The 18,771-nt window shown below is 42.1% G+C and overlaps 1 protein-coding gene across 1 annotated transcript in view; it reads left to right on the forward strand.

Annotated features, from left to right (window-relative positions):
- The window catches only part of LOC126262972 (zwei Ig domain protein zig-8-like), a 392,864-nt gene that overhangs the window by 190,832 nt on the left and 183,261 nt on the right, over positions 1 to 18,771 (forward strand). Inside the window, exon 4 of the mRNA XM_049959922.1 lies at positions 3,431 to 3,585. Within this exon, the coding sequence (XP_049815879.1) occupies positions 3,431 to 3,585 (155 nt within the window). The remainder of the gene's footprint in view (positions 1 to 3,430; positions 3,586 to 18,771) is intronic.

Raw genomic sequence — 18,771 nt, forward strand, 5'->3', positions numbered from 1 at the left:
AGAGGGTTTTCCATTGATAGTGACCGGGCCAAATATTTCACGAAATAAGCATCAAACGAAAATAGTACAAAGAACGAAACTCGTCTAGCTTGAAGGGCGAAACCACATGGCGCTATGGTTGGCCCGCTCGATGGCACTGCCGTAGGTCAAACGGATACCAACAGCGTTTTTTTAAAAATAGGAACCCCTATTTTTATTACATATTAGTGTAGTACGTAAAGAAATATGTTTTAGTTGGACTACTTTCTTCGCTTTGTGGTAGATGGCGTTGTAATAGTCGCAGACGTATAAGTACGTGGTATCACGTAACATTCCACTAGTGCGGACGGTATTTGCTTCGTGATACATTACCCATTTTAAAATGGACCGTTTACCAATTGCGGAAAAGGTCGGTATCGTGTTGATGTATGGTATTGTGATCAAAATGCCCAGCGGGCGTGTGCTGTGTATGCTGTTCGGTATCTTGGACGACATCATCCAAGTGTCCAGACCGTTCGCCGGATAGGTACGTTACTTAAGGAAACAGGAAGTGTTCAGCCATATGTGAAACGTCAGACACGACCTGCAACAAATGATGATGCCCAAGTAGGTGTTTTAGCTGCTGTCGCGGCTAATCCGCATATCAGTATCAGACAAATTGCGCGATAATCGGGAATGTCGAAAACATCGATGTTGAGAAAGCTACATCAACATCGATTGCACCCGTGCCATATTTCTGTGCACCAGGAATTGCATGGCGACGACTCTGAACGTCGTATTCAGTTCTGCCACTGCGCATAAGAGAAATTAGGAGACGATGACAGATTTTTTTCACGCGTTCTATTTAGCGACGAAGCGTCATTCAGCAACAGCGGTAACGTAAACCGGCATAATATGCACTATTGGGCAACGGAAAATCCATGAAAGCTGAGACAAGTGGAACATCAGCGACCTTGGCCGGTAAATGTATGGTGCGGCATTATCGGTGGAAGGATAATTGGCCCCCATTTTATCTATGGCAACCTAAATGTTGCAATGTATGCTGATTTTCTACGTAATGTTCTCCCGATGTGACTACAAGATGTTTCACTGCATGACAGAATGGCGATGTACTTCCAACATGATGGATGTCAGGCACGTAGATCGCGTGCAGTTGAAGTGGAATTGAACAGCTTATTTCATGAGCGGTGGATTGGTCGTCGAAGCACCATACCATGGCCCGCACGTTCACCGGATCTGACGTCCCCGGATTTATTTCTGTGGGGAAATTTGAAGGATATTTGCTATCGTGATCCACCGACAACGCCTGACATCATGCGTCAGCGCAAAAAATTTAGGTTCCTATTTAACAAAAACGCAGTTGATATCCGTTTGACCTATGGCAGCGCCATCTAGCGGGCCTACCATAGCGCCATCTGGTTTCCCCTTTTAAGCTAGACAAGTTTCGTACTTTGTAGTTTTTTAATTTGACGCTTATTTCGCGAGATGTTTGGCCCGGTCACGATCAATTAACCACCCTGTATATGGCAAGTCATTAGTAGCCATAACATATATTGAAATGTGTTATTCGACGATCAGCTCCACACGTTTCTTAACACCACTTGTCTCTGATACTTGGCATGGCAGATACTTCAACTGATCATTAAGTCTGAACTGTCAACACAACGTAATAAGTACATGAAATTAGTTGCACCACCAGGATTCGCTCAGGGATCTGTAACGTAAAATTCCTGCGGAGGTGCTTGCACCTGTGTTAATCGAATTTTTCCGTTCATGCAACAGAATCCTGTTGTCTCTCTACTGAAATTTTTGGTGTTGCAACATAGGTAGATGTTATCCATTTCTCCGATTACGACGTGTTTGTTTGTTACACGCTTTCGTCGGGCCGCAGTGAAATGCTATGTTCGTTAGGTTTTACTGTTTACATGTCCTCGTCCGCGCTTCTCGTAGGGAGGTATTTTCGTGGCTTGCTTAAGTTCTCAGTCACTTATTACAAGATTTTGTCACAATTCTTGGTTCTTCAGTCCGTTCATTTCGTTGTTCTTCGGTTTCCCTGCTTCGCACGATGGCCATTCTAGTTCGTTGGGAATTGAAACGTGATTCGCGCTCTTCATCTATTTCGTTTCTTTCCGCTGTTCCTTTAGTTTTCTTTACTTCAGAACTGGCAAGATCGCCTCCTCTTTTACATTTGGGCGTAGTTTGAAATATAAATTAGATGAACCTCTTATTAACAAATTCACTAAGTACACAGTACAAATTTCCACACTTTATTATCGATTTATATTCAGTCACTGTGTCACTTTGACTACTCAAACTTCACTATCCATTTTTATTCACTCACTGGAATGTTTCTTCGGTTCCTCCCTTTGTGACTGATAAGAAACTGACGTTAGAACTCACGATGGGCTTGCATTATATACCTCTACTAATAGGTAGCCCCACAGTGGCGAATTCCAGAACGTACTAAAAAGGCTTCGAATGGTCCACAATCTTCCAGAACATTCCACAACATTCTAGAATTTTCTGGAGTGTTCCACAATGTTCTGGGATGTTCCGGAATGTTCCCTAACATTCTGAAATCTCACTGAATGTTCCAGAATATTTCAAAACATTCCGGGTCATTGTGGAACATTCTAGAACTTTGTGGAATATTGTGGAATGCTTGCGAATACTCTCGAATGTTCTGAAATTTTAACGAGTACTCTCCTATGTTTTGGAAGGTTCTAGAAATTTCTAGAGGGCGAAACTTCCCAGCCCTTATATCGTCAAAAGCACTCCCTTCAGGTAAAAACGGTTCCCTTCTTAAAAGACTAGGGATAGATGACTAGCACACCATATAACTCCCTTGATCGTACCGGGACTCGTTTCTGAGTTTTAGCGGCACACATATTCGATACTTACTCTTATAATATATATTTATTAATTTCTTGTTTGTTTTCTAGTTGATATCTGCTATCCTGGCACACGTCGATATTCCCAGTACCATAGCACTCGAGACGCTGCACTGTAAAGTCACAGTCCCTCACCGCTTTATTTGGCTGCGGTACCGCGGCGCAGGGATATAAAAGTGTACTGCAACTGCAGACAGATACCTACCAACATAAGAAACATTTTCAGCACTTTACTGTTTGTTGTTTTGAGGTGATAATTAAAAATTTATCACTACCACTTGTATTAATATATTTTCTGTTTACATCATTATCACAAATCCATAAGCAACAGCGACAATTTGTGATGAAACTGATGGAGTCTAGTCAATGATGCATATTGGCAAGTGGGTAGGCGTATGCGTGAACTTCGGAATGTCCCTTAAAATAGATGAAGTAATGTTTAAGAAAGAAGTAACAACATAGACCGCAAAAACAAAGGGATATGTGTTGTAACGACGAAGTATCGGTACTGAATGAAGCCTCGGACGGCAGCGCTGATACCCGCTTGGTGCTTGTGCCAGGTGTGTTCCTGGCGGAAACGCAGACGACTCCGGTGACAGTGGCGCGGCCGCCACCCGACCCGGAATTCGACCCCGAGACCTCCACCAACGTGTCCGCACGGCTGGGCGCCACCGCCTCGCTCCACTGTCGGGTCAGAAATCTGGGCGAACACTCGGTAAGTGCCGTCAACATGTTTTCGTTAATGGATACTTCGTCCTCTGAAGACGGTTTCGTTCTTAATCGGCTACCTAGCCCCAATACTACTGTACATGCAACACTTGTCATATCTCGTTTCGAGTCGCAGTGTCCCACCTCTGAGTGTACCGCTTGTTACTAATTTGAGTATTCTTTTTTCAGTTTCGTAATACTGACCTTACGACTTATTTTAGAAGAAAGATTAAGGGAAAGCAAACCTACGTTTCTAGCATTCGTAGACTTAGAGAATGCTTTTGACTATGTTGACTGGAATAATCTCTTTCAAATTCTAAAGGTGGCAGGGGTAAAAAGTAGCGAAAGGCTGTTTACAGTTTGTACAGAAACCTGGTGGCAGTTATATGAGTTGAGGGAGTGACAGGATTGTAGCCTCTCCCCGATGTTATTCAATCTGTATATTGAGCAAGCAGTAAAGCAAACAAAAGAGAAGTTCGGAGTAGGTATTAAAATCCATGGAGAAGAAATAAAAACTTTGAGATTCGCCGATGACATTGTAATTCTGTCAGAGACAGCAAAGGACTTCGAAGAGCAGTTGAACGGAATGGACAGTGTCTTAAAGCAGGATATAAGATGAACATCGACAAAAACAAAACGAGGATAATGGAATGTAGTCGAATTAAGTCGGGTGATGCTGAGGGAATTAGATTAGGAAATGAGAGGCTAAGTGTAGTAAATGAGTTTTGCTATTTGAGGAGCAAAATAACTGCTGATGGTCGAAGTAGAGAGGATATAAAATGTCGACTGGCAATGGCAAGGAAAGCGTTTCTGAAGAAGAGAAATTTGTTAACATCGAGTATTGATTTGAGTGTCAGGAAGTCGACTCTGAAAGTATTTTAATGGAGTGTAGCCATGTAGGGAAGTGAAACATGGACGATAAATAGTTTAGATAAGAAGAGAATAGAAGCTTTCGAAATGTGGTGCTACAGAAGAATGCCGAAGATTAGATGGATAGATCACATAACTAACGAGGAGGTATTGAATAGAATTGGGGAGAAGAGAAGTTTGTGGCACAACTTGACTAGAAGAAGGGATCGGTACGTAGGACATGTTCTGAGGCATCAAGGGATCACCAATTTAGTACTGGAGGGCAGCGTGGAGGGTAAAAATCGTAGAGGGAGACCAAGAGATGAATACACTAAGCAGATTCAGAAGGATGTAGGTTGCAGTAGGTACTGGGAGATGAAGAAGCTTGCACAGGTTAGAGTAGCATGGAGAGCTGCATCAAACCACTCGCTGGACTGAAGACCAGAACAACAACAGAGGAAGAAAGTTTAATGATGTTTTCAAAATCTATACTGTATCCAAATGAGTGAATGGCCTCTCGAATAAATTTCAGTTGTCCCCGATTCTTGTAGAAATTGACGTAGAGGTCACATTTGGATGTGATGAGGATGAATCAAACATCGTCACATTAGTTCTCCTATAGGACAGCGTAAGTCGTAAAACGTGGAACAGTGGCTTGCGCACTCGTCTAGCATTCGTCAAGAGTGAGTTGACTATTCAGACAGAATGTTTTTCGTTTCCGTAAATCTCTTAATGCCACTGTTCAGACGGTTTCTTTCAATAGGACTGCCAATTCCTTTCCTGTGCTTATACACTTCGAGCTTCTGCTCAGTGTCTGACTGCCTTGGCGTCTACGAGACGTTAAATCGTAAAAATTCGTTTCTTATTGACTCCTCTTCATTCGCGAAAACAAGAAATCATCACCTACGCAAGTGATAATTTTCGTTTTCATGAATTCCACAAATATCCATAAAAGAGTTCTCATCTCAGAGACTAATTATACAATCCATTTTAAGTAAATGTTTCTTAATAGCGTATTGTTGATTCAACGCTCCAAATACCCATTTCAAAAAAGCAATATGATACAGAGTTTAAAAATGAAAATTTTACTAACTTCCAGCATGCTGGAGTAGCTGTGTGTCAGCAACTTCTCTTAATCAGTACAACGAAAAACCTGTCCAAAGTTGTAAATTTTACTTTTTTTACTCACTCGCTAACTAGTTTAGGATCGAGACCCATTTTCAGATCATCGGAACACAGTCAAAGATGATATTTATGAAGTTGTGAAAACCATGTCAAAACTGTACAACGAAGAGTTGAAGCATATACAAATATCTGTATGCTCTGTTTTTGGTCGTTGCACATATTTAACATGGTTTCACAACTTCGAAAAAACAATTTTGATAGTTAAAATATAGAGTGCAGCAATCAGCCGCCTTTTTTATATTTTATTATTTATATCCAGATTTCGGTTAGTAGGTAGCCGTTCTCAATCCCCTATTTTTTATCGTAATATTCAAAGAACTGTGACTGACGCCCGAACAACAGGGAGTTACATGCATTGAGAATAAAACAATAGCGCATTGATAATGGCAAGCTACTAACCAAAATCAGGATTTGCATAATAAAATTTAAAAAGGACGACTGATTGCTGCACTCTATAATTTATAAGTCACAGAGAGTCGCTGAGTGCATCTGCCTTCCGAATGGAAGGTAACCTGATTTTTGACTGTGTTAAGATTATTTGAAAATGGGTCTCGACCCTAAACTAGCAATCAAGTGAATAGAAAAAGTAAAATCTGGAACTTTGAACTGGTTTTCGCTGTACTGCATATGATAAATGCTAAAAAATTTTAGAATTTTCTTGAAACGTCATGATAATGAGAGAAAAGTACAGTCATAAATACAAATATCGGTCACGAAGGTGTGGAGAATGAACTTGGGTGGCAAAAAAGCAAAGCGCTTTGCAACTGCTAATGCAAGAAACGTAAACCACGAAAATTTCATGAAAGGAGTTGGATTTCGTTGCTGATGAGATGGAAAGATAATGTGGTGTGACTAACATCGCTAGTCAGAAGCATTTTAATCATAAGAAAGTGAAAGGAGTTCTTAACTAAGTCGTGGTTATTGAATTCGGAAATGAAACCCGTTTTCGTACCCTAAAATATCTAGAAAATGCTGTACATGGGTTACTTCAGTACTGATTGATTGATTTGCTTTTATTTCGTTTTTGCAGATGTAATTGTCGGTAAGCATTCGAAATATATGCAAGGAATTCTGGACATGATCCTTAGTTCCGACATTCGTCGCCAGGATATAAAAGATGAATCACGCTAACATTGCGTTGTATTTGTTACATCGGTGAGTTGTTGTAGGTTCGTGAAGGCTTTTGTTTTATATGATTTAAGACGAAGAAATGCCTTGGAATACTTCGCACCTGTGTATATAACCCAAATTCTTTTCGTTATATCCGTGATGAGTCAATTCTGAAATAAAAAAAAAAAGAAACCTTAATCCTCTTGCGAAAATACGTTGTGAAATTTATCACACATAAGCTCTTCTCTTGATACGCTCGTTAAAAGCATCAGATCTTATGACCTTTGGTTTCCCCATAATTTCAGGGAGCCAGCGCTTCAAACAAGACTGTTTCTACTGTGTGGAAAAAACAGCTGTGAACATCTCTTAAACAGAGAAAACCATGCAGTACTCTGATTTACAATCATCTTTAAGATTACTGGTACGAGCGCTTACTAAGAATGTGACTGTACGTGAAGAAAAATACAGAGACTTACGCCTTGAAGGCAGAGAACAAGATATGCATTCACGCCCAACATTTCGCCTCCCCCGTCTATCAAATCAGATATATTTTCTTTCTCAAGGAGATTTCAATGATCTTACTCTCGATTTAAAATTGTCAAAGCAACATGCTGAGCTTCTAGCTTCACGAATGAAGGAAGCGAATCTTCTTCCCCTCCGAAAGTGAGGACATAGAATCTGTTAAGAAAACCTTTTGGTCAAGCTTTTGGGGAAGGAATTGGCACCTGTTGATAGATACTAGCAAACTTGGACTGAAAGCGGGAGCTCTCCACAATGGAAACTAATGTAATTCTGTTCTCATTGCTCATGCAGTTCACATGAAGACACATGGGAAGTTTCACTGCTACTCATAGATACCTAATATAAGTGATTCAAATGAAATACACACAGCGAATAGAGCCTTCATTGTATGACATCGAAAAATGTGTTGCATCTCCCCGGTTCCCAGAACTCCTGAAGATAGATGTTGACTGTCGATATGCCACTATGAATGTTCAGAGTTGTCACTAAACCCGCCCAAAGATGTAAACAACCATGCATAAGCAGCGCGTATGAGACGGAGGGGGTCCGACAGCCGATCAGTTCCAGTCATTCCAGCAAGAAGGAGCTACACGGCTCGTGTTTTCTGTAGTTCAACCATGCCTAGACGGTCAATACCGCGGTTCGATCGTGTGCGCATTGCTACTCTGTACGAGGAAGGGCTCTCAACAAGAAAAGTGACGAGGTGTCTCGGAGTGAACCAAAGTGGTGATGTTCGAACCTGGAGGAGATAAAGAGAGACAGGAACTATAAATGACATGCCCCGCTCAGACCGCCCAAGGGCTACGACTGCAGCGGATGACCGCTACCTACAGATTATGGCTAGGAGGAACCCTGACAGCAGCGCCACCATGTTCATTAATGCATTTCGTGCAGTCACAGGACGTCGTCTTACTACTCAAACTGTGCACGGTAGGCTGCATGATGCGCAGCTGCACTCCCGGCGTCCACGGCAAGGTCCATCTTTGAAACAACGACACCATGCAGCGCTGTACAGATGGGCCCGACAACATACCAAATGGACCACTCAGTATTGACATCACGTTCTCTTCACCGATGAGTGTAACATACGAGGTGTGGCTAGAAAAAAACCGGACTAGTAATGGTGAAATAATAAAACGAATGCAATAAGGCTGAAAGTCGCGTGGCCTGTCATGTGACTCTCGCTCCGCCTACTGCTCGAGTTTCATCTGCCTCCTGCACTCAGTCTGCCCGTGGCGTCTGTTTTAAGTAGTTGACGTTTTGTCTGTGCGTCGGAAAATGTTGAGTGTACAGAAAGAACAGCGTGTTAACATCAAATTTTGTTTCAAACTAGGAAAATCTGCAAGTGAAACGTTTGTAATGTTACAACAAGTGTACGGCGATGATTGTTTATCGCGAACACAAGTGTTTGAGTGGTTTAAACGATTTAAAGATGGCCGCGAAGACACCAGTGATGACACTCGCACTGGCAGACCATTGTCAGCAAAAACTGATGCAAACATTGAAAAAATCGGTAAACTTGTTCGACAAGATCGCCGTTTAACAATCAGAGCAGTGTCTGAGTTAACAGGAGTTGACAAGGAAAGTGTTAGGCAGATTCTTCATGAAAGTTTCAACATGAACAAAGTGTGTTCAAAAATGGTTCCAAAGTGTCTCACAATTGAACAGAAGGAACGCCGAAGAATGATTTGTTCCGACATCCTGGAAAACATTGAAAGTGATCCCACCTTCTTACAAAATGTTATTACTTGCGATGAATCGTGGTTTTTTACTTACGATCCCGAAACTAAACGCCAATCGATGCATTGGAAAACTCCTGGTTCTCCACTACAAAAAAAGCACGAATGTCAAAATCGAAATTCAATGCAATGATGATTGTTTTTTTTTTTTTTTTTGACATCAAAAGGATTGTGCACATTGATTGGGTACCAGAGGGACAAACAGTGAATCAGCATTACTATATTAGCGTCCTGGCTACCCTACGTGAGCGAGTACGGAGAAAACGGAACGATTTGTGGAGAAAAAAAGTCATGGATCCTTCACCAAGACAATGCCCCAGCTCACAGTGCGTTGTCAGTGAAGACGTTTTTGGCAAAACACAACATTCCCATCTTCGATCATCCACCCTACTCACCTGATTTGGCCCCCTGTGACTTTTTTCTTTTCCCTTAAGTCAAGTCAGCTTTGAAAGGAACTAGATTTGAGACTGTTGAAGCAGTAAAAGAAAAAGCGACGGAAGTAATGTATGGACTTACCGAAAATGATCTGCAGCATTGCTATGAACAGTGGAAAATTCGTATGGAGCGGTGTAGAGACCGAGGAGGAGAGTACATTGAAGGAGATAACATGAAATTGTAAATAATTGTAAATAAATGTTTTTTCCAGCATCAGTCCGGTTTTTTTCTAGCCGCACCTCGTATGCCATCAACCAGACAATCGTCGGAGACGTGTTTGGAGGCATCTCGGTCAGGCTGAACGCCTTAGACGCATTGTCCAGCGGGTGCAGCAAGGTGGAGGTTCCCTGCTGTTTCGGGGTGTCAATATGTGGGGCCGACGTACTCCGCTGGTGGTAATGGAAGGCGCCTAACGGCTGCACGATACGTGAATGCCATCCTCCGACCGATAGTGCAACAATATCGACAGCATATTGGCGAGTCATTCGTCTTCATGAACGACAATTGACGCCCACATCGTGCACATCTTGTGAATGACTTCCTTCAGGATACCGACATCGTTCGTCTAGAGTGACCAGCATGTTATCCAGACGTGAACCGTATCAAAAATGGCTCTGAGCACTATGGGACTTAGTATCTGAGGTCATCAGTCCCCTAGAACTTAGAACTACTTAAACCTAACTAACCTAACGACATCACACACATCCATGCCCGAGGCATGATTCGGACTTGCGACCGTAGCGGTCGCGCGGTTCCTGACTGAAGCGCCTAGAACCGCTCGGCCACAACGGCTGGCTGAACCGTATCCAACAAGCCTGGATAGTTTGAAAAGCGCTGTTTAAGGTCGATGTAACCTGTCAATTAGTCTGAGGGATCTACGCCGAATCGCCATCGAGGAGTGGAGCAATCTGGACCAATAGTGCCTTGATGAACTTGTGGATAGTATGCCACGACGAATACAGGCATGCATCAATGGAAGAGGACGTGCTACTAGGTATTAGACGTACAGGTGTGTACAGCAATTTGGACCACCAGCTCTGAAGTTCTCGCTATATGGTGGTACATTATACAGTGTTTGCTTTTCATCAGCAATAAAGAGGGCGAAAATGATGTTTTTGTTGATCTCTGTTCCAATTTTCTGTACAGGTTCCGGAACTCTCGGAACCGAGGTGATGCAAAACTTTTTTTGTTGCGTGTATATGTGAAAGTCTCGAGGTTATTGTAATTTTGCTCGGCTGGGAGCTCTGCTTTATACGCGGTGGGACAGCAGAGGCAAACAAAAAACTTACTGTGGGGAAAAGAAACGGCCTGCTCAGAGAGAACTGCTCCCTGGGGAAAAGAATGTGGGGATGACTACTATTGTTGACTGTAAAATATTTACCTCCCTCCGCTGCATATTAAATTGGATCTAATGAGATACTTCGAGAAAACCACAGGCAAAACATCATATGGATTCATGCATTTGCGAGATAAGTTCCCAAGGATAAATGAAGCAAAAATTAAGGAAGGAATATTTGTAGGACCATAAATTAGGAGATTAAGGCTGATGGAGATTTCCTTGATTTGTTATGTTGAAATGAATGGCATTTATATCTTTCATCAATGTTTAGAAGAACTTTGCAGGCAACCGTAAGCCGTAAAATCTTTGGAATTTTGTATAAGAACAGGTCAGATCAGACAGCCGTATGGCGTGTAACATGACACTTAGGACACTTTTGTTGAATGCCCGCTTGGACTAGTTCCTGGATAACTTTGTTGCCATTAGCGACGAACATGTGAACACTTCCGCAAGACATTTCTTAAATGGAGAAGCGTTATCAAGGCAACTGGAGTACTGCGATGTTACCCGCCTGCTGCCGTACCTGACGCAAGAACGTTCCTGATGCAGAGTATCGTAGGAAATCAGCAAGAGGATATTATTAGGAATGTTTATTCACTTTTATTTGCTCCTATGTTGTTCTTTCTTTGTCCACCGCCACGGACTTTTTCGTTCTCCTTTTCTTAGAAATATACAGCATAACGCTTTAATAAATAGGCTGACGTAAGAATTTATGGAAACCAGTATCACATGGAAACTGAGTACGATACAGAAATTATGAAATCCAATCTGAATTCAGGGACAAATTACGTTCGAGAAACAGGGAGTTTTGTTTTTGTAATTTTTAGGCCAGAGTATTTATCCGATCCATCTGGCGTACGCTACATGACTCCGGGGCTTGAAATTGAACCTTCGGCCGCTCCGAGAAATTATTTATGGAATTTGTCCACTGGTAATTAACTTTAACACGAACATTCTTATTTATTTGTGGAGTAGGTTTTTAATTCCATAGATAAAATTAAGGCAGAGGACATCACATACGAAGGGTTTCGTAACAAGGATCTAGATCTTGCCTTTTACCTTCAGACAAGTTTTTAATCGGCTGTCTTATAGTCAACTGTTATAACGTCTTTGAAATGCTACTTTCTACAGGAAAACTTCGAAATAACCCTGACAATACTGTTCTTATTTTCATTACAACGGACGTAGTCATCTATTCTAATAACTGGTAATTACTTCTTTTAATGGTCTTTATTTTTGTAACCCTTGTATTACTGATTACTTTTCGCAGACGGAATGCTGCGATCACGTAGCTGTTATCACACTACGCATTTATATGTACAAATGCTGGTGACTGAACTTTTGTCGGCACTATTGAACTGTATGAAAAGGAAGTCTTGTTAATGTGATTAGTGTAGGATCCAGAGCTATGACAAACCACTTACTCTACTTACCATGAATCCTTAGTAGAGACCCAGTCAGGTGGCGCAGTAATTAGCTCACAGGATTTGCATTCGGGAAGACGACGGTGCACACGTGCGTCCGGCCATCGATATTTCCCTAAACCGCCTCAGGCGAATAGCGGGATGGTTACTTCGATGGGGCGCGGCCCATTTCCTTCCGCGTCCGTCCCCAATCCGAGCTTGTGCTCCGGCTCTAATGGCGTCGTTGTCTGTTGGACTATTAACTCTAATCTCCTCCTCCAAATCCTTAGTGGAAAGTTTCCCTGCAAAGCCTTCAGTAGATCAAATGATATCAGACGATTGAAAATTCACCTGTGATGTGAGTCTAAGTCAGAAAGCAAGACAAAATTTACCAATATTATAGGAAAATTTGGGAGTTACGTGCGCGGGTTACTAACCTAACACATCCTGCGTGGCTTACAGTGCTTAGGTTCTCTCTTAGTAACCTGATCTGGCAACCTAAGTTTAAGATTTTCGCACGTTGCCTAAATCACCTAGAAAGTTGTTGGGCTGGCTCCTTTTAAAACGACACTGTCGATCTTCCTACCCATCCTTCCTGAAGTAGGGGCTTGTTCAAATGGTTCAAATGGCTCTGAGCACTTTGGGACTTAACTTATGAGGTCATCAGTTCCCTATAACTTAGAACTACTTAAACCTAACTAACCTAAGGACATCACATACACCCATGCCCGAGGCAGGATTCGAACCTGCGACCGTAGCGGTCACGCGGTTCCAGACTGAAGCGCCTAGAACCGCACGGCCACTCCGGCCGGCATGTCAGAGAGGTTACAGTTCTTAGTAACTGATGGAAAGTCATCAAGTAAAACAGAAGAAATCTCTGGCGTTCCCCACGGTAGTGCTACAGGCCCTTCGCTGTTCCTTATCTATATAAATGATTTGGGAGACAATCTGAGCAGCCGTCTTAGGTTGTTTGCAGTGACGCTGTCTTTTATCGACTAATAAAGTCATCAGAAGATAAAAACAAACAGCGAAACGATTTAGAAAAGATATCTGAAGGTGCGAAAAGTGGCACTTGACCCCAAATAACGAAAAGTGTGAGGTCATCCACATGAGTGCTAAAAGGAATTCGTTAAACATCGGTTACACGATAAATCAGTCTAATCTAAAAGCCGTAAATTCAACTAAATACCTAGGTATTACAATTGCGATCAATTTAAATTGGAAGGAACACATAGTAAATGTTGTGGGGAAGGCTAGCCAAAGACTGCGTTTTATTAATAGGACACATAGAAAATATAACAGATCTACTAATAAGGAGGCTGCCTAAACTACGCTTGTCCGTACTCTTTTAGAATACTGCTGCTCGGTGTGGTATCCTTACCTGATAGGTCTGACAGACTACATCGAAAAAGTTCAAAGAAGGGCGCACGTTTTGTATTATCGCGAAATATGGGAGAAAGAGTCACAGAAATGATACAGGATTTTGGCTGGACATCACTAAAAGAAAGGCGTTTCTCTTTGCAACGGAAATTTCTCACGAAATTCCAATCACTAAGTTTCTCCTCCGAATCCGAAAATATTTTTGTTGACAGCGACCTACATAGGGAGAAACGATAACAACGATAAAATGAGGCAAATCAGAGCTCGTACAGAAAGATATACGTGTTCGTTCTTTGCGAGCGCTTTACGAGATTCGAATAATATAGAATTGTCAAGGTGGTTCGATGAACCCTCTGCCAGGCACTTGAATGTGATTTGCAGAGTATCCATATAGATGAAGATGTAGATGAATACCAGACTGTGGTGCATCTCGGGCTAAATCACGACATTGGTATTCACGAGAAGGCGTCGCTTGCCTTGAATCGCTCTTCTAAGTATCTTTAATGTCTCACAGCAGGCTGCAGAACAGATAGTTTTCTACGGTCTATAAGACACAGTAGCAAGTTACTTCCAGCGGCCAAACACGAGGTAAGAAATAACCTTTCTGACGCACAGACTGCTTTTTGTGGCTTGTTAAACGTGATGGTATGAACCCACACCATTGACTGCTGATTTGTCTCCATGTCAGCGTAGAAAATCCATCTCATCAGGCACAGGTCTGATCAGTAACGTATCCCATTTCACACCGTAATGAAAAGATGGTCTCCTTTCAGTAATCCATTTGTTCAGTGGTTAACACAAACAATTTATGGAACCCAAAGAGTAAAAATATTTGTGTCGGCATTGTTTTTTCACAGTCCCTAATGGAGCACTCCTAGACACCGGTGGCAAGGTGGTCGGCAGTTGAGATACCGTGAAAATTCAGGATTTAGTAGTTTCTGACTACAGGAACCGTGTTCAGGATCTGAGAGAGGGTGACGGGGAAGGAGGTTGGGAAAGAAAACACACCTGCCAGTTAATTTTCGTTACTCTTCTAGTTTGCTTCGATGTGATATTAAATTCATTCGTCTGTCAGACTCAGTTTGGTAGGATGCGACTTCGGTTTGAGAACACATATTCTTTTTAAGAGAGAGAACAGCTGTGTGTGTCCTTTCTTACTACTGAGGGGCTGATGCTTTTCTCTTCAACATTATATTTCGTGTTTCCTATCTTAAACAAACGACAGTATTGAAACACCAAACATTGACTCGTGGTTAGATCCTTATACGAGCTGCAGTAGGTGAATGCAAGGAATCGTTTGCGCTATCGCCGATCGAATCACACTGAACTAACGTATGAGTCGGAACAGCAACCATTCACCATGCTACATTAAAACAGAGATTAATTTCCGGATAGCTCTCAAATGTAATTTTCGGAAGAGCTTATTACCGGGAACTGTTGTGCATCACACGCTGAAATTAGCTGTTATTATTTGATCACCAGAAACATGGAGTACTCTGTTAACTAACACTGGATCTTTGAAAAGTAGAGCGCGAATACTTTATTGAAGCACTGTGTCCAAACTGATAACATTTCTTTCTATGGCTGGTAAATATTCCAAATCTCTGAGACAGTACAATGTGCAAAATGGAAAACAAAGCACAGATGACACGTGAATACGGATGAGCAGCTTTGCAAACCGTATCACTACATACATTTGCTGCAGAATTCTTGGGAATATCTTAAATTCGATTGTAATATGGTGATATACGTAGAGAGTGACTCACCTAAAAAGTTAACTGCAAATATTGCGGAAATGGGGTGTGTTATTGATATGTGGTTCTCACAGAATTCATTGGCATTCAGTGACTAGTATTGCTAGTCATCAACAAATTGTAATAATACCTAGGAGCGTATTCTTTGTGCAGATATCACCTTTTTAAATGAGACTATGTCGACTGACATTCACAAACTAAAAGCAGAGTAATGGAATGTTAGTGGTGTTCGTTACAGGGTTTTAGTGAGAGTCGTTTATGAGATATCGTATTCTCAAAAGTTCCCACAACGACGTTTGTACAATTCATTTGTAGCAGGCACTAAAGAACAACGCAATTGCTGACACTAGTAATGTGGATTCTGACCAGTAACAAGATAAAAGATCATCATAGGTTGTGTTCAAAATGACCACAGCCAGCAGCCATATACACTTCCAGTCTGGTATGGAACGACTGCTGCACGCGTGCAAGCACTTCATTGAAGATGTCCGAGCAATCTGAAGCAATACGTTGTTGCATATCATCGGATGTAGCTGGTGTGTTCTTGTTGACATCGTCTTTGATGTTTCTCCAGACAAAAAAGTTTACAGGGGTAAAATCTGGGGAGCGGGCTTGCGAAAATGCAGGTCCTCTGCGTCCAATCCAGTGATTTGGAAACATATTATGAAGACGTGCTGCAATACCTTGTGCGCTATGAGTTTAACTGCCATAATGTTGGCACCACAAGTTCTTCCTAATCCGCAGAGGAACATCATCTTGCATCCGTCGAAGATAGTCTGTCAGATGGCGCCGATACTTGTGCACGTTCAGTCTTCCGTCTGAAAAACAAGAGACAATGAGCTGATGCTTCATTACATCACACCTTACGCTTACACTCTATGGATGCTAACGTCCCATCTGACGAAGCCAACGGGGATTATCAACAGACCTGTAGTGTATGTTTCGGCGGTTTACCAGGCCATGATTTGTAAATGTAGCTTCATTACAAAAGAACATAAACCTGCTTCATTTGGAGTATCCTTAGTGCCATGTACAGAAGTTAGCACGAGTCTCATTATCGTTTCAATGCCCCTCTCGACAGATATATATATATATATATATATATATATATATATATATATATATATATATATATATATATATATATATGGAAGGATTTCGATGGAGGAGGCGTAGTACATTTGCCTGATTCATGCAACTTCCTTGTGCGATTGAGCGGGAGCTAACGTGTAGATCAAATGCAACATCAGCAAGAACATTAATATCCCCCTCTTCTATCTTCAGTTCTTTCCTTGTGTTATCTCATCTGATATAACTGTTTTCAGAGTTGATAAATAATTTCCGACATGGTTGACCACTATTGGGGTACCTTGCCCCATACACAATACAAGAACTGCATTTTCCCTACAACCTCCATACACCATGAACATGTCGGCATTTTCTGCATTAGTAAAGTCCATCGACCACTCACGACCTGTTTGGATTGCCACACAGTAACTGAGTAACATATCGTGTCGCCCTCAAGGGAAACGCAAGCATACCGTAAGCAAACATACACTATTTGATCAAAAGTATCCGGAAACCCCCAAAAACATACGATTTTCATATTTCGTGCATTGTGCTGCAACCTACAACTAGGTACTCCATATCAGCGACCTCAGTAATCATTAGACATCTTGAGAGAGCAGACCTCACAGACTTCGAACGTGGTTAGGTGATTCGGTGTCACTTGTGTCACACGTCTGTACGCGAGATTTCCACACTCCTAAACATCCCTAGGTCCACTGTTGCCGCAGTGATAGTGAAGTGGAAACTTGAAGGGACACGTACGGCACAAAAGCGTACAGGCCGGCCTCATCTGTTGACTGACAGAGACGGCCAACAGCTGAAGAGGGTTGTAATGGGTAATAGGCAGACATCTATCCAGACCCTCACACAGGAATTCCAAACTCCATCAGGATACACTGCAAGTTCTATAACAGTTAGGCAGGAGGTGAGAAAACTTGGATTTCATGGTCTAGCAGCTGTTCATAAGCCACACACGACGTCGGTAAATGCCAAACGACCCCTCTCTTGGTGTAAGGAGAGTAAACATTGGTCGATTGAACAGTGGAAGAATGTTGTGTGGAGTGACGGATCACGGTACATAATTTGGCGATCCGATGACGGGGTGTGGGTATGGTGAAAGCCCAGAGAATGTCATCTGCCAGCGTGTGTAGCGCCAATAGTAAAATTTGGAGGTGGTGGTGTTATGGTGTGGTTTGTTTCTCATGGAGAGGGCTTGCACCCCTGGTTTTTTTCGTGGCACTATCAAAGCACTGGCCTACATTGATGTTCCAAGCACTTTCTTTCTTTCAACTATTGAAGAGTAATTCTGAAATTGCGATTACATTTTTCAACACGATCGAGCACCTGTTCATAATACACGGCCTGTGGCGGAGTGGTTACACGACAATAACATACCTGTAATGGATTGATCTGCACAGAGTCCTGACCTGAATCTTATAGAACAACTTCTTCATGTTTTGGAACGCCGACTTCGAGCCAGGCCTCACTGACCGACTTCGATACCTCTCCCCAGTGCAGCACTCCGTGAAGAATGGGTTGGCATTCCCCGAGCAACCTTTCAGCACCTGATTGAAAGTATGCCTCCGAGAGTGGAAACTGTCATCAAGGCTAAGAGTGGACCAGCGCCCTATTGAATTGCAACATTACTGATGGAAGGCGCCACTGACTTGTAGGTCATTTTCAGCTAGGTGTCCGGATACGCTGGATCACATAGTGTAGCATCATTGTATCAAGTAACTGCGCAGGTTATATGACACAATCAAGCGTCCATGTGGACGCTTTTCAAAATTCGATATCTCGTAAACGACTTGTAGTAGAATCTACAACAAACACCACCGACATTCCAATTTACAATACATTTAGTTTGTTAATGTCGTTAGGCATTGTTCAATTTAAAAAGTTGTATGTGTGCTTAAAACGTACACTCTGTAAGTGACATTACTGTCTGTTTGTTGGATAACTATACGAGCCCCTGGCGACCAGTCCATTCTGTGAAAACAGCACGTCAATCGCATCAATAGTACTTTGCATTTCCGCGATATGTATGATGCAATATTTAAGTTATTTACCCTTTGTAGAAATATGACCGAACCAACGTCAAGTTAAGATGTGTGTGCCAGTCATCATATCTATGATCGCAACGACTCTTACAATTAATGGGTCTTACAATTATTTCAGTGCGGATGCACATTATGACCTCCTATGGGAATCACTGTGAATTACCAGCAGGAGTAGAATGGCCAGAGACGCTATTATCGTACGACAGAAAGAAAATGTTGGTTGGTTTTGTAGTGTGCCAGGATATCCGATGCGATAAATGTGCACGCAGGCAAGTGAGAAATCCGCCTTTGAGTTCTAGATCAGCCTGAATTATTATTTGTGGTCAATCGATTCGTTTCAGAGTCAAGC

The sequence above is a fragment of the Schistocerca nitens genome, chromosome 6, assembly GCF_023898315.1.
Source record: "Schistocerca nitens isolate TAMUIC-IGC-003100 chromosome 6, iqSchNite1.1, whole genome shotgun sequence".
Lineage (NCBI taxonomy): Eukaryota > Metazoa > Arthropoda > Insecta > Orthoptera > Acrididae > Schistocerca > Schistocerca nitens.